At 42.1% G+C, this 27,534-nt stretch overlaps 1 protein-coding gene across 16 annotated transcripts in view; it reads left to right on the top strand.

Moving 5' to 3' along the window:
• Znf385b (zinc finger protein 385B) overlaps window positions 1-27,534 on the top strand; it is a 394,108-nt gene that overhangs the window by 327,679 nt on the left and 38,895 nt on the right. For all 16 annotated transcript variants that reach the window (XM_031370763.1, XM_031370767.1, XM_031370768.1 and 13 more), the window contains one exon: window positions 24,642-24,804. In XM_031370763.1, the coding sequence (XP_031226623.1) occupies window positions 24,642-24,804 (163 nt within the window). The remainder of the gene's footprint in view (window positions 1-24,641; window positions 24,805-27,534) is intronic.

Genomic DNA, 27,534 nt, shown 5'->3' with positions numbered 1-27,534 from the left:
GGTCCTCATGCTTGCAAGGGAGACACTTTACCATTGAGCCATCTCTCCATATCACATGACAATGCTTCACAGAGATGCCACTCTGTCAATGTAGAGCATTCCCTAACCCCTTTGTTTGCAAATGTATGTGGTAGACAAAGATGCTTATGTCATTTTAATATGTTACCTAACATCACAAATGGGAAGTCAGTTAGCAGATGGAATTAAAGGTGGTATCATCTGTCTCTAAAATGGAAAGATCACCCACTGCTTTCTCTGTGTCCATGTCCCGTACTCTGTTTACTTAGTACCCCACAGCAATCTGTGTGTGCACATCCCACGGCGGTTTGGTCAGTATCTTCTAGGTGAACGTGTAGGTTGTCTCCCACTTAGGAGCACTGCATGTGTTTTCATAGTCAGTACCCATAAGAGCTAGGATCTGGGTGTCTTGCCTCAAAATCTGCAGGTGTGCCTACCATTTGACTTTGGTGTAAGACTTAACTGAACCCCTCCTGGATGATGGTGGGACATTCCAAAGAAGCAGCTTCTACCAGCCAATGATAACTAAGCCTGTGGGGGGGGGGGCTCTGCAATTATTTAGAAAACTAAAGTCTCAGGTCTTCCACTCATTCAGAGTCCTGGAGGGCCAACCGTGGTGACACACACCTTTAATCCACACTCAGAATGCAGAGGTAGAGATGGACAGATCTCTCAGAATTTAAGAACAAACAGGCTACATAGACTCTGTCTCAAAATAAATAAATAAATAATAGATTAAAAAACAGTCCTTGAGCACAAATTTAAATTCTGGTTCTGAACATGGAAATGATACCCACACTGTTGGCCTTAGTTTTCTCTTCTGTGATAGCCACTAAAATGGACCATTCCAGCTCTGTGATTAAAAATAATCTCCATGATATTGTCATTAGCAGAACATGACATAAACACATCTGCCTCACAGATAGGACAGCTACTACTTTTCTATGTCATGGAAGCCAGGTGTGGTGGCACATACCTGCAATCCCAGAAATTAGGAGGAGGAGGAGGAGGAGGAGGAGGAAGAGGAAGAGGAGGAAGAGGGCCAGGAGTTGAAGACCAGCTGTGTCTACAGAGCGAGTGTGAGGCCGGGACAACATGAGACCCTGTTTGAAAAACCAAATACAAAACAAAAAAAACAAGCAAACAAAGTGAAAAACTCATCTGTTCCATGCATGGGTCATGTGGGGTGAGGTGGGAGACTCTCCCCCTACATTCTAGAACCTCTCACCCCTCTGATTCTTGTTCACCATCATCCATTTTTTCTGATTGCGCTAACATGGGCAGGTTAGCAGACGACCACCAGCTTCCTGTCACCCCTCACCAGCTCTGAAGAAAACAAAGACAGTAATGAGATTTCTGAGTCATGCTTAGATTCTAGGCATTATAACCACAAAAAAATCTGGATGGCAAACTTAGAAATGTGACATCTATGTGTTCCCAGTGTTTAGTAATGGCGCTATAATCTGCATAACTGAGCTCTCTAACTGAGCATTTTTTATTGGGGGAGAAAGTTTATTATTTTATAATTACCCTATTTACATTTTAATGCAAGAATTAAGAAGATGCTCATCCTTATTTCCTTTAATAACATTTCTAAATCAGCCTGAGACTGAATTGGCTTCAGTCTTCAGTGTAGAAAATACGTTTATTGAAAGATCTGGAAGGCAAATTTGCACAGTAAACAGACTGCACTCCACGGTTCTCCATAACCCACATAAAACATTCTAGGGTAGGCCTCTCGCAGTAAAACTCAGAGCGACCTAGTTTAAGGGTTCTGCAGCCCACTTTGTCCAGCTTTTATCGTCTCAATAGAACTCCACTGTTGGAAAGCAAAAGGCTACAGCTTTATTTACACAACGCAGCCTTATGTAAATTAGCAAGCATTAATCACAAACATTTCCCAAGTGAACCTTTACAAATTGACGCCATTAACTTTGCCAGAGGCAGGCACTGCTGTCCTGGAAGAATACACTTTCCAAAAGAGTTGTGGACCTTTGCACAAATAAGTGCAGATGCCAGTCTCTCTTTTCTTCCTCCTCATCTTCTCTTTAAATCTTAACCTAGGGTGAGCCAAACTCGGTTGTCATGCCTGTCCCTTTCTTCATTAATAAATGAGTGCACTACAACTGGAGGATGACTATAAATTGATGAGCCTGAGTAGTAATCTTTACCTATTAGCTGGACAGCATCATCTCCAGGGATGAGCCCAGTCCTCATCCCTGGAAAATGAGCTAGCAAATGCTTTGAGAATAATACCTTGAGGCCGACATTCTTTTCCCTTTGGGATTAGGTTGGAAGTTGGGCAATCACAAATAAAGTTTAATTTGCATATTAATTTCAGTTCGTTGGAGACTAGCAGTAGAAGGGTCAAAAAATACAAATGGAGTTTCACATAAGATTAGAGCAGGGCCACCAGAGATGACGTCATCACCATCATTATCACATAACCCAGTTTACTATGCATGATCTTCATCTCACCCAGAACCTCATGCTTCACAGGGAACCAGAAAAAAGAACATGGTGATCTAATCGAGTTCTACAGACCCTAAAATTTTTGGAATTGTTCATTAAGGCCACAAATTGTGATGCATGAGATAGTGTCCTCTGACACTAATGCTGTAGTGCTCTCATCACTAGCATGTAGCTACCCCTTGCGATTTTACAAAATATGCAGTACTGCTTTTTGCATAGCACCTTCAACATTGAGTTCCACCATAGTCCACATTCTCTTCATTTTCTTACTTCATGGTGTTTGTGAGTCAGTGAGTTTTCTTGGCTTTGTTCTGTCTGGGTTCTGGTACAGCTTTGGTTTAGCCAGTATCTCTTGATTTTAGCCCTCTGTCTTTCTTGCTATGCTTTATGTCTTCCTACCTGGGGATGTAAAGAGATGACCTCATGCCATTTCATTGATTGACCTCAGAATATCATAGACAGACAGGAAACTAAAGGTTTGCTTTAAAGATAAAATGGTAGGAGGCCAGACATTTGTGTGAACATTTTTCAGGGTGACCTCACTCTCCTATTCTTGACTACAAACCTCTGACATTTCGAAAATCGCAGTCATTCAGAGATCGGTGGCAATTCCCAGGACCACAGTTAGCAGGTGATTGGTACTTGCGCAAGCCTGGCACCCTCGTTTTCTGTCTCTGTCATCTTGCTACCTTCATTTCACCCAGACTGTGCCCTCTGGTCTTTCAGCCTGTTCTCTCCTCCCTGCCCCAATGTAAGTCTTATTCCCGCCTCCTAATTTCTTTCGCAGTTAAAAATCTCATAATGACAACGTTCCTGCCTTCTGTAAACAAACTTCATCCTTGTGACATTTAAAAGCCTTCCTGCCGTGTCTGCTAGAGGCACTGACAGTCTCTGCAGCCCACCCAACAGAATCCTCCACAGTCAGGAGGTTGGCCACAAAGCCACAGCTCTGGGCCCCACACAAATTTCCTTCCCATGTGCTGTTGGTGGGTCCTCCATTTCTTGGCCACCAGACCCAACTGTCCTCCACCAGCTGTTGTTTGACACCACCAAGTCCCTGCAGCAGCTGCCCTTCCTAGGAAATCAAATCACCCAAGAACCTGGAACCTTGTTAGGCATAACCTTACAAAATGTCCCTTTTAGCAAAACCAGCACAGGCAGTTGGCGTGTGAAGAAGGGCTTTATGAATCTCGGGTACCATTCAGCATTCTAGGGAATTCTGCAACTTGCTATTGATATTCTTGAGATATATTTTATCTCTGAAATATGTCTTCCCTGGTTCTTCTCTGTGCTGTCCTCCAAACCAGTATGTTTCTTCTTCCTTCATTCTCCACGGTCTTGTCTTCTCCAATACCTTTCCCTTTTCTCGCCCTCTGCCGCAGTGGAGTAACAAATGCATTGCTTTCCCTATCTGTCTTCAAGCATTGGTAGTGTTTTTAATTAAGTCTTTTCTTTCCTTAAGCAGATTTTTTTTCTTTCAACTTGGAAAATCTTTCTTCTGATGTTTGACTGTCCCCAACATAAGGTCACTGCCACGTGAATCCATCCAGCCAGTATACAGGCGTCAAGGCTATACATTACTGTCCCCTGCCTCATGTATATGCATCTAACTACTGCCAACCACCTACACACATCTACTCTATTGCTCTTGACAGCGCTTGGGATAGACAGCTACTCCCCTATGGTTTCCTTTGTGTAATTGCATATGAATTATATAAAGTAGGCTTTCTATACTCAGGGGAGCCACAGGCATGGTTTGAGCATCCCCTCCTCCCCTACAATCTTGTACAAACACATGCTGTTCTCAACTTCATCCCTAAACAATACAGCATAAGAGCTTATGCATAGAATTTATATTTTAAGTTAAATATTCTGGAGATGACTTTAAAAGAGTATAGGAGGATATATTCAAATCCCATGTCACTGTTTTATATAAGGGACTTCAGCAGTCACAGATTCTGGTACTCAAGGAAGCTTCTGGAACCATCCCCCATGAGCTCGAGGAATGGCTAAACATACATCCACGGATTGCTAGGTCTATTACATTTTACCTGTGCTAGCATAGCTCCTACTAAAAAAAAAAAATAAAGAGTCAAGAAGGTTGCCCCTCCCTCACTGAAACGTCAGTCTCTGGTGTGGGATTGGACAAGGTTAGACTTCCACTGAGCTTGGCAGTAGGTGATTAAATAAAGAGACACTGCGGGGATCATGGTCTCATTGCTGATCCAGGAGCTGCAGTGCTTACTATAAAATTTACCATCTGCTATTAAGCAATATGAATTATTAGAAAAATTAACATTGTAAGTTTGAAAACCCAACCAATCCTGTCAAGACCAAAGGTGCAGTGCCCCAAAGAGAAGGGATCAATAACATCCAATGAAAATCTAGAAAGTGAGAGCCAGCTTTTGTCAAACATTTTACATTTTTTCCCCATAAATAAGACTATTTATATTGATTCTTAGGTTTGGAGGGTAGCGAAGCAGATAGGAGGTAATTAAAAGCATAAATCTCTAGGGCCTGAGAAGGTAATTCTCTGTTTCTCAGACAGAGCTGACAAAATGATGAACATTTTTTGCTTCAACATGACAGAAATATAGCGTGATTACATGGAACAGGGACACGGGGTGCTAAAAGTTTTCCTCAATAGCTGCCATTAAACAAAGCTCTTAAAAGTTCAGTCACCTTTTTGAGGTGTATAGTAGCTACTCATTAAATTCTTTAGAACCTCGCTTCCGTGGTAGCACAGTCTGAGAATGTGAACGCAGCAGTCCCTTCTGTTTTAAATAGATACATGGAGAACTTCAGGACTGACTCTTAAACTTACCACTCAGGGCTGGGGAGGTGGCTTCCTCCAGCAAAGCATCTGCCTGCCACACTAGTGTGAAGAACACAGTTTGACACTGGTTTGTAGTCCCAGCACCAAGGGACCTGAGACAGGCCCCTTGAGCTCTTTGGCCAGAAGTTTAGTTCTGAGTTCAGCGATAGACCCTGTACCAAAAGGAGGAGGAAGAGGAGGAGGAGGAGGAGGAGGAGGAGGAGGAGGAGGAGGAGGAGGAGGAGGAGGAGGAGGAGGAGGAAGAAGAAGAGGAGGAAGAGGAGGAGGAGGAGGAGGAGGAGAAATGGAGGAAGACACAATGACTTCTGATTTACACATGGGTACACACATACATGCAAACATATGTGCTCAGGAGTGAGTATAACACACACACACACACACACACACACACACACACACATACCACCAAATTTTACCACTGGGAGAAACAATAGACTATGTTAAGAGAACAGTTTATTTTTGTTTTTGTTTTTGTTTTTTTTAAGTGAGCATACCAACTTTTAGAGACGAGTCAAACTCCATATTTAGTTAAGGAGGAAATCAGCCACTGCATATGATTTAGTATTTTTCTGCCTTTTCTTTAAACAATAGAGATGCCTCTCATGACATGGGACTCTAGCATTTACTTGTTTCCAGCCATATTTGGAATGGTAATTTCCACTGTCTTGGGCAGTTTACAGAACATAAATGTGCAAGTTAGAATGAGGGGCCCAATGCCCACCCCTGCTCCTCGAGGTCCATTTTCAAGAAAAACCCACTGGCACCTCTTGACTCGCTGTCAGCTGTGGTCTATTCCCAGTGAGTGCTTGGCTAACCAGATAGTAATACAGCTCTAAAAAAAACATTGGGCGTGTTACTGCTTACTTCCCAAATTCTTCAGCGAATGGCCCTTTAAATAAAAAGCCTTTTCTTGTTAATTCCTCAAAAGCTTCTCCAAGTCTGTTGTTGGTTGTTTTCCACCCAGAGGTTTCCCTGCCACCTGGGCCTCACGGAAGACTGCTAAGACTTCCTGCATTTCACTTCTTCCCTTGATATAAATTTCTTCAGTTAAGACTGATTCCAGAATCGTTAACAATAAGGAAAAGTCTCACGTGATTTCTGTGGCTTGGGATTTCAGCTACACACTCATTCAATATGTAATTAAGGACAGATAGAAATTCTAAGCTGAGCTCCCGTAGGCTCGATGTGATTAGCAGCTGGTCCCACGTAGCTATCTGGGCTTTACTTTAGAAAGTATTTGGTGTCCTGTAGCTCCTCTCTGCCATGCTTTATTAGGCAGTTGGCTAGACTCCTCACCATCTTCACAACACGAAATGGAGAGTATGATTTATGTGTGACCCAAACAGAAGAAAACGATGGTTGGGAGTTTGTATGCTCCACTGCTGGAGCAAGAGGGGTGACTTGAAACAGTTTGGAACATTCTGCAAGAAAAAGGCCTTTTAGCTAATTTTAACTCTCAGGCAGCTCCTTGAACAACATGGGAGCAGTTTGCACTGCAGGCCCGAGGACTTGGGATCTGTGGCCAGGCAAGGCTGTGGGAACCATCCATGGTGTGCAGCGAGAAGGGTGGAAGGAGACTGCAGAGAAAGGGTTGTTGCTTCAGCCATTTTCTAAAATATCAAGAATCCACTGGCAACATCGTGAGAACAGTGGGACTGAGGGGGCTTCTTCAAGGATAGAAAAGCAGCTAAGAAAATAAACATTAAGATAGTCAGTCCCTGCCTCAGAAGGAAAGCCTGGGCAGTTTCCTCCCAGACTTGATTACCTACCTGGGGAAAGAAAAAGAAAGGAATTGTAAGGCTGCCCAACTGTACTGTGGTGCTAAATGTGGCATAATTCTGTAGCGAACAGAGCCGTGGAACAGTGTTTGCTGGGTCCCACCTCCCTGTCTGGTGCCACACTGACACTCTCCACACATGTCATCTTGTAATTACACACAGGTGCATGGAGGGGAAGCCTTGAGAGATAGTGGGGGGCTTGAGGAAAATAAAATGGAAGAACTATCTAATTCTATAGCTAACACAGACAGGGCACAGCCAAGCTTGTTGACAGTGGCTCATGCCTTTGGTTCTAGCACTCTGGAGGCAGAAGTAGCTAGATCTCTGTGATTTTTGAGACTTAGCCTAGACTGTGTATGGAGCATCAGGCTAGCCAGAGTATTTAGTGAGACCCTGTTTTTTTTTTTTTTTAAAAAAAAAACAAGACAACAAAATCCAAATGTGGCTTGTTACATATGTGGTTTTCATGGTCCTTGGATAGGCAACAGGGAATTCATAGCCTCCCAAAATTACACAGAATATTTTGTATTTTCATACCTGAAACCACAAGACAAGTGACTAATCTTTCTCCTCAGGGTGCAGATATTCCACATCTTTTATCAACATATTCCCATGTTCTAGATTTAGTAAATTTTAGGGACTAATATTTCATCTTATCTAAACTTTTTCTCTTGTCCCTGGCTCCCTCCCTCCTTCCTTCCTTCCCTCCCTCCCTCCATCCTCTCTCTCCCTCTCCCTCTCCCTCACCCTCTCCCTCCCCCCCCCTCTCTTTCTCTCTCTCCTGTGTTCTAGGATACATGGAGAGTGTAAGCTGTGTCCACTGCTCAGACAGCTGGTCTGACAAGGACTCAGGATGCGCCACACCATCAATCTCTAGCCCTGGGCTTTGAGATTGGTTTGGAGCTCACTGTTTTGTATTTTCCATCTAACTGGGAAATGTGCATTCACAGCACTAACAGGGGTGACACAGACGGCAAGAAAGCAGGATGAGACTTACAGGGAGAAGGGTTTGACCTGGAGAGGAGAAGGGTTGGGTGAGAGTCAGAAATGACTAGAATCTATGCTATATACAAACATGAAACCACACATGATCACCCTTCCCACGTCAAGAAAATGTGTAGGAGGGAGGTTGACAAGGACATTGGAAAGCAACTGCCCACACAGCTCATGTGTTCACTGACGTGCGATTTTTAACTCAGTGCATGGACTTCAGTGCAACTTGATTTTCATGTCTATGACCATTAGCATTACAGATCAACAATGTAAAAAGGGGTGTAGTTTAGCCACAGTAAATAATAATTCTATTACACTGTTCGTGAGATGCTCGAGGGCCATTACAGATGGTTTGTAGTATTGCCAATCTTCTGTAGGACATAGATATTAAAAAAAAAAAAAGCAATGGACCTCATGGGTAGTAGTTTTCCTTGCAAATGTAACAAAAATAAATTTTAATTTTAAGTAAGACAGTAAAAAGTGAGGGAAAAGCAAATGACTTGTGCCTTTTAATCACACCGACACATTCAGGAGGGAAAAAAAACCTGTCAAACAGAAATTTCAAATAAACACATAAAATTTAAAAAGTTAAAATGTTTTAAAACGTCTTTCTTGGCCTTTTAAAGCCTCAGTAGTATTGTGTGTTCGTGTCAGATCAACCGTTGCAACATCACAATATTACTGGCAAAGGTTTGCAGGTCTGAGCCCATCTGAAATGGCTTTGGGTTATCTCCCACCATCAGGAATGATTATATGTAGTAGAGCCAGTGTGAACTGGGCTTTCCGCTGAGGAAGATAAGTTCTCTGTATTAACTCAACATAGTTAATTAAAACACAGGTAACAAAACATGCTCATTTCACACACACACACACACAAACACACACACTGGGGTATACAACTCAGTAGTAGAACCCTGCCTAACATGCCCCAGATCTTGGGTTCTAGCCCAGCGCTGGAAGAGAAGACATTCCACATAAGAATAACCACGGCACTTACTTAGAACTTAGACTAACAACAAAAGAACGTTGCCAAGGGAGACTATTTTAGTTCTGTAATTTACAGTTGCCACCATGGGGGCTGGAGAGGTGGCTCAGCAGTTATGAACACTTGTGCTCTTACAGAAGAACATCTTTGGCTCCCAGTACCCACATGATGTCTCACAATCATGCATAACTCCAGTTCTAAGGGCCTCAGTGACTTCTTTTGACCTCCCAAGACATCAGGCACATACATGGTACATACACATCCTCAGGCAAAACATTCATACACATAAAATAGGATAAGTTTATCTAAAAAAATGTATCACCAGCATCTAGTGAAAATGCAAAACAGACTGGTTTTAGCCAGTTTTCTTGTTTAAATTATCTACAGATCATGAAGCCCCTTTCGCTCTGAGGGCCACTTAGGACCCTGCCTTTGGTGCACCCCTGAAGACTGGTGTTCATTCCATAGGAATGGATTCTGGTTCTGCTCACACCCCCTTCCATGTAGAGAGAGATGCAGAACATTGACTTGGGATCACAGAATTCCATGTCATCTTTGATCCATCTACTAAATGCTCCCAGAAAGCTGGCTAACTTATACCATTGGCCAAGCTCGCGATGACCACTCAGGCTTAGGTCTGGAAATAGCTATCATTCTATCTTATGAGAGACACTTACAGAATCCCTCTGTGTGGTGATTTGGGACTGGATGTCATAGCCATTTAGTAATATCAGTTTCTGTCATCTTTTTCTGGTGCCGTTTGGGAGGAATAGAAAGGACTAGATTCTAAAGGAGCCATTAATAATTTGTTAGGGTTTTCTAATTGAAATGGTTTAAGCCAACAAAGTGCCTCACATATATTTTTAAACTAAAAATACCAACATTTTGTGTTCAGTCTATACATTTGCACAGATGGTCGGAGAACAGAGCATTCATTAATCTCTGTAAGTCCTGAGGAAATGATAGATCTCCACATTTGTAAAGTGCCACAATAGGATTACTGAATTTACAGGTATAAAATTGAAAAGAAAAAATAGAAAAATGTAAAAACGTGAAGATCTGACATTCCTCTCCAGCTAGCTTGCTGGAGATTTACAGACTGAATAATTTTCATTTGCATGCATATCCATTTTTATAAATGTGATAAATTCTTATTACTCTGGATTATATTAACCAGGGATCTCTGGTAATTCAGGTGTATAATGTATGAACTGCATTTTTGTTTGTTCCAAGTTCTTACTTCAAAGACAGTACACATGAGTCTTGCAAAGGGGAATTGAAGCCTAAAAACTGGAAACCAGCAGAGAAGGCTTCTTAAGCCCACGTATTTACTCTCATGCACTGAAATCTAAGCAGTCGTACCATGTCAGTGACTGTCACTTGATTTTAACAAGTTGCTTCATCTCTGGCAACTAACAACCTTCTATCCATCCATCCTTCCTTCCTTCCTTCCTTCCTTCCTTCCTTCCTTCCTTCCTCCTTCCCTCTCTCCCTTCCTTCCTCCCTTCCTTCCTTCCTTCCTCCCTCCCTCCCTCCCTCCATCCCTCCCTTCCTTCTGTTTTTTCTTTCTCTCTTTCTCTTTCTTTTCTCTCTTTCTTTCTTTCTTTCTTTCTTTCTTTCTTTCTTTCTTTCTTTCTTTCTTTCTTTCCTCCCTTCCTTAATTCCTTCTCTTTCTCCAGCTAACACCAGTTCTAAGAATGTTCTGGTTTTTGGACCTTCATGTAATCACTACTGAGAATTTCCCTAGCCCATAGCCATTTGGTAATAGCTTACGCCATTTCATTCTCGCTTTTAAAGAAAACCAGTAATTTTGTTACTTATTTAACATTTTGCTTAGACAAGATAATGTCACCTAACATCCTCAGACTTCAGAGTCCAAACTGTGCCAGTCTGTACTCCAGCTCCTGCCTCTGGCCCTGGCTGCTTTCATCCTACAACCATAGTAACTGTGACTACCCTAAATAGGACACGCCCACCTCACCACCCCTCCCACTCTGGCTCTAGTTCCTATGCATCTTTCAGGTCTTTAAATATTTCTTGCTCACCGTAGTTTTTCAAGGTTTGGTAGACTAATTTTAGCCCCAGTCCCATTGGCTATATTGAATGTGTCTTAATTAGAAAATATACATTTATTTATAGAACTATTGATTCACACACACACACACTGATGAAGATGGCAGGACAGAGACTGGATCTCTTCTGCCATCTCTCTGGTACCTAGGTTAGTGTGTGGAAAAGATTCTAAAGTGATCATAGGAGAGTTACTAAATCCATGCTCTATGGTAAAAACTGAACCTAATATGACCTTAAAGGCTACCTCCCAAAGCCTGCTTTTACTCCAGATCACCTTTAGGCATTGTAGCAAACGGTGAGAGTCTATCTGGTTTTGAATCCACTCCTGTAAAGGCTATTTTGATCCTGGCTTGATGCTTTCTTCATTGATCTGCAGTATGCTGATGAAAAGCCCGTTCTTTCAATCTTTCATTCAAATCCAAGATCTTCTGTAGAAGTTTGGACCAGTTGTTCTTCTCAGCCTTATGCTCCCAGAAATAAGACTCAAATTTAAAATATATTTACAGACATCTTGGCCGTATAGCTAGGCTCTTCTGTGACTAGACCATAACCCATTTACTCTAATCTCCATTCCACCAGATGGCTGGTTACCTGTGCTCAGGTACCATGAGTCCGTCTCCTCACATCTTCCCAAGAGAATCTCCTGCTTGGCTCCATCCCAGAATTCTTTCTCCTCCTGGATGTCCCACCTATTTCCTGCCTACACCATAGGCCATCAGATCTATTATTGACAGGTGCCTTATCCATACAGACATATGATGTTCTTAACACAGTCTTCCACTTCTGGCATTGTGATTGAACAACAATAACTTTCCAAGTTCTCTGTAGACTCCCACCGGTCTTACTTCATATGGCTTTATGAGGTGAAATGAGACCCTGCACAGAAAGCGCTTAGCCCTGTGCCTGATGCATGACAAACAATGGCAGCCGTGTGTCTATATTTTTATTTTTGAGCTCAGGGAAATGTGTTATATATAGCCTTAATGCTTGAAGCTTTTCTGCATACTGTGTTTCCACTTCAGCTCTTCAAAGTGATGGGGGCAAGGTGCTCTGATTTCTCTTGAGGCAGCCATCAGTCCTTTATTTACACAAACACGGCGCGCTGCCACTCAGCTTTTGGTGCAACATTGCCAACTTCCAGAACGAGCCGACCCCAGAATCTGCTATTTTCCAGTTATTTAATAAAACTGATTTGAAATTGCAGAAAAGTGCATTAGCACTGCTGCTACACTTCATAAAGACTGCCGTTATTCCTGGAAACTTAGTTTTACACTCTTTTCTCTTGGACTCCCTCACTGTGTCTTCTGTCTTGACCTTTTCTCTCTCACACCCTGCTTTCCTAGTGACCCTCCTGTCCTGACTGACGAGCTGCCTCCTGAGCGTCTCACGTCACTGTCTTCTCAAGAGTCTTTCCTCAGATAGAGTTTTCTCTCCCACTCTACATAAGATTTCCTCCTTCCCACTGCACTTCATTCCTCGGGAACCTCGTCCGACTCCCAAGGGTCATCCATCATCTTATCCCCTGGCTCCCAAACAATGCCTGCAGTCCAGCTACCCTCCTCAGCTAGCCATTGCTGAATCTCCCCAGTGTGTATCCTGGGAGCCACCCAGACAGATGCCCAAACTAAATCCTCATTTCCTCCTGAAAGATTTCCCTCTCCACTATGACTACAATTTTGTTACTTGTTTTTGCCATATTCTCTGCCATTTGGCTCTGACTAATCTAAACTCAACTCAATTATTCCATCCTCTACCTTTACTTGAGTTCTATTATGAAGTAATAAAGATTATATGTTCATTCACTTACCCATCCATGTAGTATTTATCAGATACCTACTGTGTTTTAAGTAATGCGTTAGGGGCAAGATATAAAATGAAGAACAAGTATCTCACAGGAGTGAGCCATAATGGAGGGCTGTGGCCTGGTAGAAGACAGAATTAATCAAATGGCCATATGAATTCATAAATTCAAAACAGAGGAGGCCTTTCAGAAACTATCATACAGACTGAGAAAGGGGAGCTGCGCTGGCGTTTGGTGGCTGTTCTTTGGAAGAATCCACAGTTAGTATGTGACTTAGTGAAGGATCATAGAAGGCTTCTTCAGGAAGGGCATCTAGCCAGGTTCTGAGGGAAGAACAGGAATTAACTAAGACAGGACACAAGGGGCTAGCTAGCTTCTAGGCTTGGGAAAAGAAGGCTTCCTGTGCTTGCTTTGGGCTGCAGCCACACTCTTTCTTTCTCAGAAAGCAACAGAGAGGACCCAGACAAAAGCCAGAACTAGGGAGGGAGAAGGCCATGGAAGTCACAGGATGGTGACTTGGCTTATTAAAACAGCATCAGTGAAGCACTGTAGATTCTTAAAACCAAGGAATGGCCACTGTCAGATGTGTGTTTGAAAATACTGCTGCAGGGAGCTGAGGAAGGTTCTAGTGTGGTCGCTGAGGAGGCTTTGTAAAGATCTCTTAAGATGACAGCAGATTTCATCAGGATGGTTGTGACAGAGAACAAGAATCAGCCTGACCGGAGAAGTACCAGGGTGGACGCCGCAGGCTCTGGCAGTTCACAGAATGTGGGTGTCGAGTATGATAAGAGGGTGCCCCTGGTCCTTTCAACAGATGCAGAGAGATGCTGCTGACAGAAGAGGGAGGGGACGAGGTAGCTCAGAGGAAGAGAGCAATGTCTGTTACAACTAGTTTAGTTTTGAATTTTTGTTTAAGATGCTTCAGTGTTCAGAGTGGACATCCAGAACCTGGTTCTGTAGGCTGTAATGTGGGTAGGATTGGACAGAGAGCAGATTGGAAAGTTTGGGGTCAAACCTCAGAAAGGGCTAAGAATAAGTAGTGTTTGATGACAGAGCAGAGAAGTGTGAACCAGCAAGAGCTCCCTACAATACCTAGCTCGTTCAGTCCATTCAACTCTCTGGGCAAGGTCCCTTGGTACCTAACACGGCATGGCATGCCCCTATAGCGTGCTACTGTAGTGTGCTGACCTTTAGGCTCTGTAGGTAAATCAGAGCTGCAGATCTTTCCATTCCTATTCTACCTTAAGTAGATGGAGCAAGCAGGCTGCAAATAGTAAATTAGGATGACAACTTCAGGTTTAACCTGCTGCTATAATGTCAAGAACAATTAGCAGAGCAAGGCTGGCTATGTATGGTTTCATTATTTATCCTTAGTTACATTTGTATACTATGAGAGTTTATGAGATATGCTTTTCTTTTTTAAAAGAAAAGATTTATTGGGAGCTGGAGAGATGGCTCAGCGGTTAAGAGCACCGACTGCTCGTCCGAAGGTCCTGAGTTCAAATCCCAGCAACCACATGGTGGCTCACAACCATCCATAATGAGATCTGATGCCCTCTTCTGGGGTATCTGAAGACAGCTACAGTATACTTACATATAATAAAAAAAAAGACTTAAAAAAATTTATTTATTTATTTTATGTATATGAGTACGCTGTCACTTTCTTAGACACACCAGAAGAGGGCATCAGATCCCATTACAGATGGTTGTGAGCCACCATGTGGTTGCTGGGAATCAAACTCAGGACCTCTGGAAGAGCAGACAGTGCTCTTAACCACTGAGCCATCTATCCAGCTTGAGATATGCTTTTCATATCTACATATCTTATTTCACTTGACTTATAGCATTCTGCCAGGGCCTAGGCCTTAATCTGCCACTTTGAAATATGAATGTTTCAGTAACTGTTAAACAGAGTCTCAAATGATGGTTGATAGGCAACTAATGTGTCAGCATATGAAATACTGGTACAGCCACATTTCAACTGCTACCCTGAACACTGCCCACTGAGTTGCCCTGTGCCAACAGCCAACACTAAGGCTATGATTCTGATTCATGGAATGTACAGAAGGAGACATAATACAAGTTCTCATTTCAGACATAATTGGTGCCATTTACTTCAACATCTTTAATATGGAAATAGAAACGAGTACAATGCTTTCCTGGACCAGTTCACCGTAAATGTGTGAGAGTCTGAGAGCCTACTCTAAGAGACAGTTCAAAAGGTTTGAATTAGTTGGTGAGTGGTCACAACAACACCCCATTGAAAGCACATGGTCCTTCATTGTAAATACATCAGCGGAGCCAGTGAAACTGAAGTCACTGCAGAGTTAGAGATGTCCGATGTCCTTCTATCTCACCATACCAAAGAAGTAACTAACACTTTCTTGGTTTATATAAAATATGAAATTAATTTGAGGAAAGTGGATCACTCCCACTTTTAAATACTGTGAGAAAATCCCAAAATCAGTAATTCAGAGATATTGAGTAATCATTGACAAATCCTTAATAACATAAATTAAATAAATTTTTAGATTAAAATAAATTTAAATTAATATTAAAATAAAATCTGTATGATTTGTAAAAGCGTTCTAAGGGGTTTAATTCCTATATGTAATAATTTTAGAGAAAATTTGGTATATTTTTAAATCAACTTTATATTTTAGTCATGTCAGTGTACAAAGCACTTGCCTTCCTGTGCTGGATATAGTCATTATAGTGTATAGCTTATTAAGTGCATTCTCTGGGGAGTTAATCAGCCATTTCCCTTTGATTTGAGCGTGGTAGAGTACACCCCACCAGGGTTTATTGCTTCTTCTTCCCTCAGTTAAACTGTTGGACATTTATTAGGAATTCACTTAGGCACAAGGTGTTGGCTTACTTGCTTATTACTCTGTTCAGGCACTGCTCCCCAACACAGAAGACAGCAGAAGTGTCCCTCAAAAGATTACTAGACTGCAGTGCCAACTGCAGAGTCAACCACCCTTCTTGTTCCTTAAAGACTAGGCATCTCAGACAGTTGAAAACACCTGAGGAAATCGTAATGACATTTATCAGAGCTGTGATGCTAAAGGCCTGCGTTGAGGATTTCACATAAGCGTCCTACCACGTGATTGGTAAAAGACAATGGTCTTGTAAACGCTAGCTCTGTGATTTTCATTGTTTACAAAAAGAATTAAGCTAGGAATCATCTGGGTTGACCTTTACCCTAGCAAAAACTTATTGTTGTTGTTTTTTTTTAAACGGACATAAGTTTTAATTATGACTTAATTTGAAATGAAATGAAGAGCCAGGCAAGAGAGAGGACAGAGTTGACCAAAATTAAGGACTTGCAGTCAGACTACAGTTAATACAGGCACTCGCAAATAACTGCGTCTCTTATCCCGCCCTTATCAACCCTAAGTTGGTAACTTGGCGTGCAGTTGGATCCCTAAGGGAAGAAACTAAGATTGCTGGGCATCATCTAAACTTAATAATCCACCTTCAGAAGACTCAAGTGAAGTCTGACACGGAGGGAAATGACTGAGTTTGTTCACTTGAAACTGTGAGAAACCTCTCTCTTGTTCTTTAAGAGGCACAGTCCCGTCTCTGCACCACATCTCAGTTGATTATTAACTCGAGCTGCAGTGCCCTTCTGTGGGTCACCTACAGGCCAGCAGTGTGTCATTTGCAGCTTCTTAGGCCAAGCAGAAACAGGCATCGAGGCTCGCAGATGACTAATAGGACATACTTGAAAAATTACTTTGAACTGCACTAAAGATCTCAGCTTTTTTTTTTCTTAAGAAATGGATTAATTTGCCTCCACTGAAATGTATAAAGTGAAGTGATGTCTGTGTAAAGCTGGGATATCAAACAGTAGCATTCTGAAGCAGCTGTGACCCAAGAATTCTACTCTGTCTCTATTATTTGACGGAATTTAAATTGGGCCCAAAGAGAATTAACAGTCTAGAGTGCACATCATGCTTCTCCTAGAGAGCCACTGCTTTTCCCTTTAGTGGTACAGAAAGCTTTGGAGTTCACAGGGTGTTTTCTGCACTCTACAGACAGTGCGTGTAGAATGGTTTACACAGGTTGCTGGTCCACTGCATGTGGCCTGGAGGATAGCATCCATGATGAACTGTATGTGAGTGGCGCCCCCTGGAGTTACACAATATCAGGGCACTAGCTAGACCATAGAAACCATAACTCACTGTTGGATCTCTCTTTAAGCTAAAAGACTCATACTGGTCATAATTTTGCCTGAACTTTTTTGTTTTTTAACAGATTACCATAAGTAAGGACTGAGTGAGGTGAATTCCAAAGACCGTTATACATCACTACTGATATTGCAAACCATAATATGGCCAATATCAGAAGAAAGGTTCACTAGCCATCTTTGGATTGAGTAAGCCTTTCTCTTGGGTACATCTTCCATTTCTCATAATGTGGCCCTGTCTCTGGAAGTATCAAATCTTATCAATTCAAAAATACATACAAAAGGGTTTTTACTAGTAAAAGTAGTTTCGTGGGGGGAAAAAATTGTGATAAGGCAGAGATCCGAGAAATTATTTAGCTTCTACTCAGTAATTTTTAATTTGTTTCTTAACATGTTCATAGATTTCAAGATATTATGATTTTTATCTCAAATAGCTATCATAGTGCCTTGGCTAGGATGCAAGATTATAGTTTAGCACACAGGATAGGATCTGTAATGTAAAAGCCACATCTAACGTCACAATAACTTTCTATTCAAAATGCTTACTAATAGGGCAATTGACGTGCACTTGAAAAGCCCCATGACGGCTTCCGTTTTACAAGGGGCATAATTTTGAAGGTAACAGTTCAGCAGCACTTCTCGATTGTCTTCTCTGTATCCGTTTGTTCTAGAGAAGCTAAGAGTACGTCTGCCAGGGAACACTATCGTTCAAAGGATGTGCTGTCCAGGCATGCTGGTTCTTTTCCCCAGAGTGTCTCCCGCTGTGCACTGCCACCTCAGAGGCTGCCCCAGAAGCAGGGCCCAATCTCTGCCCCCCCCCCCAGGCGCTTCCACGATCCTCTACAATCTGAGCATTTTTTTTTTCTGTTAGCCAACTCCTTCAGTTCTCTGTTGCTCCATCCTTGATATTCTTCATCCTCTTGCTTTGGGTCATCTTCCTCCTTGAACTTTGGATTGTGGTTTGCATTTCCTTTCTTCTACCTACTGATCTTCAGTGTGTGGCCAGGTGAAAGGGGGTCGTCTTTGTTTTTAAAAAATATCACACCGTTCAACACATGGCATGAGACAAATTGTTTTTAGAACAATCAAGTTTACTAGTCTATTTATTATGGTTGATTTGGCATGTTTTACTTAGTATTTTAATATTTAGATTTTTACATAGAATATGTTGGGTTTTTTTAATTAACTGACCACTCTCTACAGCCATACCACCATGTACAGAGCCCATCTTGTCTGATGTTTACTGACCGTTGCCACTTCCCTCATAACATTGCTGACACCTAAGGTAGGAGAGAAAGAGATACTATGATGTATTTTCTTTAATCGAGGAAACTGTTTTACTCATTTCTTTAAACACAAAAGATCAGTTCTGTATAGAGAGATGGGCACTTGCCTAGCACTCTGTGAGTCTGCCTTTCCATGCACACTGAACACAATTTTACATCATGACTGAAGACTGCAGATCTTCCTCTCTGAGGCAGAAATTAGACACTGGAGGTGAGCGCACAATAGATTGGAAAATGTCCCACTGGGAATACTTTGTTACATCTTTATTTTGTTTTGTTTTGGTTTTTTTTTTGTTGTTGTTAGTGTTGTTGTTGTTTTCAAGACAGGGTTTCTCTGTATAGCCCTGGCCATCCTGGAACTCACTCTGTAGACCAGGCTGGCCTTGAACTCAGAAATCCGCCTGCCTCTGCCTCCCAAGTGCTGGGATTAAAGGCATGCGCCACCACATTTTTAGTTTTAAGTCAAAACCTTGTCTAATTCACTATCTTTTTTTTTTTTAACTTGGACCAGTGAGGTTCTGAGAAATGTTGAGGAATTGGGGTACCAAAGAGACTTGGCACCAAAGGGAATTAATGGGGAAAAACTGTATCCCTGGATATCATTTCCTGTGAAAGCTATTTTGCCAGTGGATAGTGGGTGTTCTGGGAACTATAGAAGTGGCCCCTAAAATATGAGGCTATATACCCATCAGTTCCTAGCTGGAGGTCAGGGTGGTCATTCCAGTAGCCCTTTCTGTTTCTGCCAGTTCTTCATATGGGGCTTTCTTCTTCCTTCTCCTTTTTGACTGCTCAGGCTCAAACCCTGGGCCCTGTGCAACAAGGCATGTGCCTTACTGCTAAGCCACACACATCCCTAAGCATTGGTCAGTGCCAGGGAGATTATAGCAGCTCTCTTGAAGCCATTTGCAGTCGGCAGCCATCTCCTGATGACCAGTCACTGGGCTGTCAGGAAAGTCAGCCTGGCCCAGCAAGTCCATTGTTTATGGCGTTTGATTGTGGCAGTCGCCTGGTACCATGAGTTTTCTGGCTCTTGTTCTTGCCTCTTTCACTCCTCAATTAAGGTGCTTCCTTGCTAATGAAGTAGGGTCAGTGCTGTTGCTATTTTACAGCGTCTCACTTTCACTTGAAGATTTGCCCAGGAAGCAGAAGCTGTTGACACTGCATCAGATAAAGTACTGAGGATAGCAAAGTGCCACTCACCAAGAACACCACGAGAAAGTTGAGGTGTGCCAAGTGAGAGGGAGAGCTGCCTACCACTCTCTGTTCCTCAATGAGCTACTTCACTTGCCCCAAATGCCAGTCCAAGGGAGCCAAGGATCCTCACTGCCAGCTTCTACACACCCCAAACTCAGGGAAAATGGGTCACATTGTGGAGAGCCCTTTCTATCTTGACATGCAGTAAGGTATCACTTAGCTGGATCTTTATCTCGAGGGCTAACTGATGCTGTTAACTTTCTGCCCTGATGCCAGGAAATAGTAATGAGGAAATCACTCTGTTCATCTTGTACTTGAAAGTTATATTTAGAGAATCCTGCTCTTGAGCCAAAGGGCAATAAATAACTCTCAACAACTACTCCAGTTCACTTGAAAAGGAGATGCCTTGAAAAGTGTCCTTGGAACTTTGCATAGTGCCATGTGCCTGTAATCCTAGCACTTGGAGTAGAGGCTGAAGGGTCAGGAGTTCAAGGCCAGCCTCTGCTGCATAGTGAGTTAAAGACTAGCCTTAATTACATGAGCCTCTCTCAAAATTTAAAAAAAAAAAAGCTGGGGGTATCCTAATACCTCCTAGAGATATATGACTACAAAGTACAACTTTAGGGCTTTCTTAGCTACTCATTAAAAGGACTGGACCTAAAATATTACCCTCTACTCAAAATTATTTAGCTATTTCCTATTTGTAGAAATTTCAGCAGCATTAAGGTCTAATCCCTTCCTGTGATATTTAAAGTAGTGTGTGCCTTTGTAGCTCTCCAGTTCTAACAATTACAATGTAAACTTAGGGCAGACATATGAGTATATGCGTGGGTATATAATTAAATAGAGATGTGCATCTAAACATTTAATATCTACTAAATGCCTTCCTATATGCCCTATTCGACTGTTGATGAGTTATCTTGCTTTTAGAATATATAGTTTCTTATTTGCAAAACACTAGCTGGCAATGCCTCCCTCACAGGAGACCATGAGAATCAAGTGAGCTAATTCATACTCACCCTGGAATAGTGCTCAGGAACATTAGTCATCACTGATATTTCCTCTGTCCATCTTTAAGTCTGCATTTATTTTCCTAGTTTATTGCCCTAGTTCTAGTGTGATTTCTGTCGCTGTGATAAGATCTGTGACTGAGAGCCACTCTGAGGAAGAAAGGGCTTATTTCAGATTACACTCTCAGGTCAGGAGATAAGATTAGGGAAGTCGGGATGGAGAGATGGCTCAGCAGGTAAGAGCACTGCCTGCTCTTCTAGAGGATCTGCGTTCAATTCCCAGCAACCACATGGTGGCTCACAACCATCCGTAATGGGGTCTGATGCCCTCTTCTGGTGTGTCTGAAGATAGCGACAGGGTACTCACATAAATAAATCTTTAAAAAAGATTAGGGAAGTCTGGGCAGGGACTAGAGCAGAAACCAACAAGAAACTCTGCTTGCTGGTTCACTCCCTAGCTTCTCTTCTTTTTTTTATTATTATTTATTATTTTTATTATTTTATTATTTTTTATTAGATATTTTCTTTATTTACATGTCATATGATTTCTCCTTTCCCAGTTTCCCCTCCAAGGGAAAAACAAAAAAACAGAAAACAAAAAACAAAAAACAAGAACAAAACCCTGTTGCCTCCCCCCCCATGCTTGCCACCCCACCCTCTCCCACTTATTGGCCCTGGCATTCCCCTGTTCTGGGGTACAGAACCTTCACAGGGCCAAGGGCCTCTTCCTATTGATGATTGACTTTGCAATCCTCTACTATACACATACTGCCAGAACAGTCAGTCCCACCATGTATAGTCCTTGGTTGGTGGTTGAGTCCCTGGGAGCTCTGAGGGTGCTAGTTGGTTCATATTGTTGTTTGTCCTAAGGGGCTGAAAACTCTTCAGCTCCTTTGGTTCTTTCTCTAGCTCCTTCATTGGGGACCCTGTACTCAGTTCAATGGATGGTTGTGAGCCTCTACTTCTGTGTTTGTCAGGTACTGTCAGAGCCTCTCAGGAGATCCTAGCTTGTCTTCTATTCAGATATCTTTCTTATACAGCCTAGGACTCCTGCCTAGGGTGGTTCTTCCCTCAGTGGACTGGGCCTCCCAAATCAATTCTCAATAAAGAAAATGTTCCATGGATATGTCGTCAGGCCCATCTGACCAAGGCAATCCCCCAGCTGAGACTCCCTCAGAAGATAAGTGTGAGCTGCAACAAGTTGGCAGCTTGAAGGTGACTAGAAATAGACAACTGCACTTGATGTCACCTCTCCTGGCTAGTAAACAAAGCTCTCATAAAGCTTTTCCTTTTTCCCTGGGGTTTCCTTTAACTTTGACAAAGAATATGCAAAGTCTGCGAGCATCCTAAGTAAGAGCAATGGTAAGTCGATGAAGAGCTAAGATGATCGTTGTGAGGAGACCTTGAGGAAGCTAGAACTACACTCAGCACAGGCTGGGTGGCAAAGTGGGAAGACACAAGGGAAGAAGTAATGTACTGTCAGCTGTGATACAAAGTCAACCAATCTCCAGATTACAGTTGTGTCAAGGCAGTTTTCACATCCGTTTCCTAGTCACATGAAGAAACAACCAAGTCAGAGAGCTCTGAAATCACTGAGTTCCCACTCCAGCAGGAGTACAGTGAACCATGGGAATGCAAATGCACAGGTAGAGCGTTCATTCGGCTCATTGCATCTTCTCCTCACAGTCAGACTGCTGTAGTTCAGCGAGAACACCTACCTCCATCTCATCACTTATGCATTCAGCAAAACTAGGCCTTTCCCTCATGGTGGTTCTCAGTGATGGGCATTGAAGTGATGTTCACTGTCACCAGTTCCACAGAAATGAGTGAGCTGAATTGTTGAAGATAGTGACGTTATGTATGCTCTGAGCTGGAACAAAAGAAGCTAGGAAGTCAGGAAAACATTCCAAAACAGATACACACATAGACATCCCCCCACACATACCAAACATACACATCTCCCACACATACCAAACATACACATCACATACATACAACACACATACATACACCACACATACGTATACATCACACACAAACATACACACAAAACAAATATACATCACACACATACCAAACTTACACAACACGCATGCACACACACATGCACACACATACATACACCACACAATACACATCCCCCTTACCCCTACACACATACCAAACATACACGCTACACACACACACACACACACACACACACACACACACACACACACACCACATATATATACCACACACACACACACACCACAGCCTGAGATGGCTTAAGCAAATGTGGTATTTTGGAAGAGTACTATATTCAGTGATGACCAGTAAACTGATTAGATCCATTTAAACAAAGGACTACATGACTGATAATGACTAATGTTCCCAGGAACTTGAGCTACTCTATTTATAATATGAACATTTTTGTCATATCCCTCACTCATGATTTTATCCCATATTTTCAATGTTTCCTTGTTCATCATCCTTTTCTCTTACTCAGTCAATAGATAAATAAATAAATAGCTGAGATAGAAATTCCCTTCTCTTGGAACCTGTAGGATCATGCATTTGCTGGAGAATTTCATCCCTGTGATAAGCTGCTCCCACCCCTGGCTCCCACTGGCTTCCTGTTGTAGTCTATCAAATAGTCTGTGTAACCCTCTCTCCAGCCATACCTATGCCTCTGCCATTCCAGCACAAATGCTTTTCCTAGGCCAGACTCTCCGACCCAAAGCACACTTCCCTTTACCAATGCATGTGCAACTCCTTCAGATCTTCAACCAAAGGCTGCCACTTTTAGGACATCTCCTCAAGGTGCCTCCTCTCGGGTCCCTTTTGCTTTTGCTCGGCTTGCCCCATAACAAGGTTTGCTTGCATCTGCCCATTTTCACATGAGTGCATCTGCATCACACCTTACCTCACTGACCTATGAACTAAGGTATGGCCTTACCTTACGTCGCTGACCATGGCCATCTTTAAACACACTCAAATTCTAACGGAAACTCATAGGAGAAAAGTAATTAGGTTAAAAGTCCTCTAATAAATCTCTATCTTGTTTGCATAAAATTTACCACATGTGTCACCTTATAAGTAAAGCAGTACACCCACTATGTCTCTTTTTCGATTTTGCTACATGCATATTTTTATTTTTCAGTCTGTTCAGAGTGAAATTCAAATGAATTTACGCAGTCATTTTTCTCAATGTGTATAGTAAATCAAGATGTCAAAAAGATCTTGTTTGGGTGGAAGGTAACTTCACAAATGTCAGTAAATTAACTAAATGTCTTCTAGGTTTATTGTAATTTGGTGTTGTCTCTTGTCTCACTTTCTACTTCCTTTGATCTAGTATTGAAGTCACAGTGCTACACACCCTTTATGTATGATAACGGAATGCTAACTGCTTTGATGTGAGACCCACATCTGAGATCAAGGACTGTTCTTACCTCCCTTGTGGCATGAGCTATAATTGGAACTGGGATCATCCAAGGTGGCATACTAAGTGCATGTAGATGTCTTCAAAACGTCGTGCCATCTGCATTCAACAGCATCTCTCGTCATGTTGCTGTGTCACCCTAGTTGATCTCAGAGACCACAGGGGGCTAGGTGCAGAGCAGACAGGCTTTATCTAATGAGCAGTGGTGATTGTGGAAGTTCACGTCTCCATAGGTGAATAGGACACCCAGCACAGATGCCGCCAGCCAGATGGTGAGAAAGCAGTCCTCCCTGGCATGAGCCAAGGTGAGAGGGCATTGCTGACCGCTCTCACCTTCCTCCTGCTATTGTCCTGATCCTGTGGTCCACTCATGTGACTTTTAGGTTTTCAACGACTCGGGTCCTCCAGTATCCAGCAAGGTTTGATATGTTGAAACCTCGTAGATAAATACTGGGGATGTAGCCAAGCACTGACCTGTGATGTCTGTGGTGCCTATGACTGATTGTATTTTTTCCTGCATGCTCATCCATCCTGGTGTTTGTAAGTAGCAAAACAATGAGCCTGATTTGTTCTCCTTTGTAGAGCCAGGCCGAGGCCCACTACAAAGGAAGTAAACATGCCAAGAAGGTCAAAGCTCTAGAGGCAACGAAAAATAAACCCAAAATGGTTCCTTCCAAGGACAGCGCAAAGGCTAATCCCAGCTGCTCCGTCAGGCCAGGCACAGGCGACAGCTCTGACAAATCAGGTCAATGGCACTTTTTGTTCTTTGGCATTGTTGTGTCCCTCCTCCCCACCCCCTCAACCCTATTTCCCTCCTCCTTGGATGTTGCATGTTACTCTCCATAATTTATTTTTGTAATATGATATGTTTCCCTCACGGGAAGCAATATGTGTTAGCAGAGAATGTAAACATTTGATATGTTGCCATTCCATGTTGTACAATATATATATATTTATATTTAAATGTGTGTGTATATAAGTATATATGTATAAAAACCAGCAAAGACTTGGTCACATGTTCAGGCAAAGATCAAGTAATGGATATAAAACAATGGTATTCTTTTCTATTTCTTTTATGTCGTGTTTATGTTGCAGGTTTTTAAGATAAGACATTATACTTGTTGATATATTTTTTCCATATCCTCTAATCTCAGTGAAGAGCTAGGGGTGATGTTTTCTGGGAGAATAGGATTCGTGGGTATGACAATGTGCTGAGAAGTAACAGATTCTGACTTCCTAACACCTTTACAAAGCTCTTCTCTGAATTACAAATAGACCCAAATAATTTAAAGGAATTATTTACAAAGCCACGAACTGCCTAACAGAAAGCCTTAATATAAAATTACAAATGCGCTGTTGATGAAAGAGCCTCATAAGAAAATTCTTTAATACAGAACCTCTAATATCTGAGTGAGTTCTTTCACTGGGAAACCAAATTCTCTGTCTCTTTCAGCGTGGATGCTGTGAAATTGGGTGTTGATAGGCTCCCTTCTCACAGCTGCCCTTGGGACCCATAATGGATTTGTCATCCTGTTTTAGTGGCTAGCCGAGGAACAGAGTCTGTTAAAGGGCATTAAGAGGACGTGTCCCTTTCTTTATGTTTGACTCTGGCGGTAGGGACTTCTATGTTGTGGGAAATACACACTTCAGATTCTCCCCTGATTGTCAAAATCCCTGCAGCACTTGAGGAGGAAGCTGAAGAATGCTTACCCATGACTGCCCAGGGCCGTTGGAGATGGGCAAATCCATTCCTGTAAGAGAGAACACAAAGCCTCTTCAACTAAGAAAACTGTGTACAAAGGAAACATTCCTTAAGTCCTGTAGATTCTGGCTTCAAAAGCACAGAAGCCTATAATTAAGCTACCAGATTTAGTGTTCATAATGATTCTTTGTGCTTTCTATGCTAGGGTCACCAAATTACCTTATCAGAGAAACATGATAAATACTGGATTGTTACACAGCGCTTCTAACCTTGTGAAGAACAAAACCCCTGTTTAGACAAAGCATAAAATGTAATATTTAACCTGTGTCTAAGGCAGTTATTAGTCTCGGTACCAAACACTATTTCCATGTGTGCAATATCACAATTGGCATTACAGCTTGCAGTGTGTTTGGAATCACAGCGGTTGCCCTGTGTTTGGAAGAGCAAAATCCACCGTCCCCTGACTTCCAGCCAGCTTCTATTTTCCACCAAATATTGTTGCCATTATGAAACAATACTCTGTCAAGGGTTTTATTACCTGAATTGTAGTCTTTACCTCCAGCAGGACTTACAAGTAAGAAGAAAAACTACGGAGGTTAGTGTCACCCCCTTCCTTCAGTTTATGTTGTGGTTTGAGCTAATCAGATAGTCAGTGGGCTCTATAAATACTCCAGCATCACAGCCGAATGTGCTGAGTGTTTCAGGGAAGCCCCGGAATCACCTGGGAATTGTGTCTGCTCAAAGGACAGTAGTAAAAGTAATGAGCAGAAAGGGAAATAGAAAGAGCCAAAGACCAGAGGAGACTGAATGAAGGACAGAGCACTGAGGACATAGAAAATGCAAATGGAAGAGGCTAGGTTATAATCAGAGCCTCCCGAGCCTATAGGGTGCCCAGCGAAGACTGTCCAAATAAATTACAGCAAGTCAAGGTCTTTCTTCCCACATTTGAATGTTAGCATCCATGAGGACTGATGTTCATGAAACAAAGAGACCTCCTAAGAAGCTGTGTTTGCATAGTGAGCTGTTGGAACCGTCTGGGGTCAAGGATACCGGTGATGTTAACAAAGAAAGAAGGCTAAGGTTCAGCAAGAACCCTGGCGGATGAGAGTGGAGAGATGAAAACAGAAATTTAAATGACAGCATGTCCAAGGCATGCGTGAGGTGGTCTTTAACCCTGCAGTGCCATCCCCCCTGCCATAGTACCTGTAGTCTCTCAGCATTTAAATCTCTCACTGTGAGACTCTTCAGCTTCGTACCAGGAATGAGAAAAATGCTTGTATTTGGGAGCACCTCATTTACCATGACACCTCTCTCTCTGTCTCTCTCTGTCTCTCTGTCTCTCTCTGTCTCTCTCTGTCTCTGTCTCTCTCTCTCAAATACAAATATATTTGTATTTGCAAATATATATAAATATGTTTATTTATATTCATATATATTTATATATATTTGCAAATACACTGATGAGATTACTCATGGTTTGTATGCATATCAATGTAAATGAAGTATATTGTGTCTGATAGTTAAAGAAACACCAACATCAATGGGGACAGCATCTTTAAAGTAACTGGATTGTCCTTGTTACACGTGTGTTCCTTTGTCCCCTTTGCCTGAAGTTCTAAATAAGAATTCCTTTGTGTTTTATAGAATTTCCAAATGAGACGATTAGAAACTTTACCCAACTAGAGAATATGATCTAAATAATCTAACTGATGGCCGATTGCTAACCACCTATTTCTGAGTCCTTGAACTGTTTTTTTTTTTTTTTTTTTTTTT

This window comes from Mastomys coucha, unplaced genomic scaffold (assembly GCF_008632895.1).
Source record: "Mastomys coucha isolate ucsf_1 unplaced genomic scaffold, UCSF_Mcou_1 pScaffold15, whole genome shotgun sequence".
NCBI lineage: Eukaryota > Metazoa > Chordata > Mammalia > Rodentia > Muridae > Mastomys > Mastomys coucha.
This window is presented reverse-complemented; position numbering and strand designations above follow the sequence as displayed.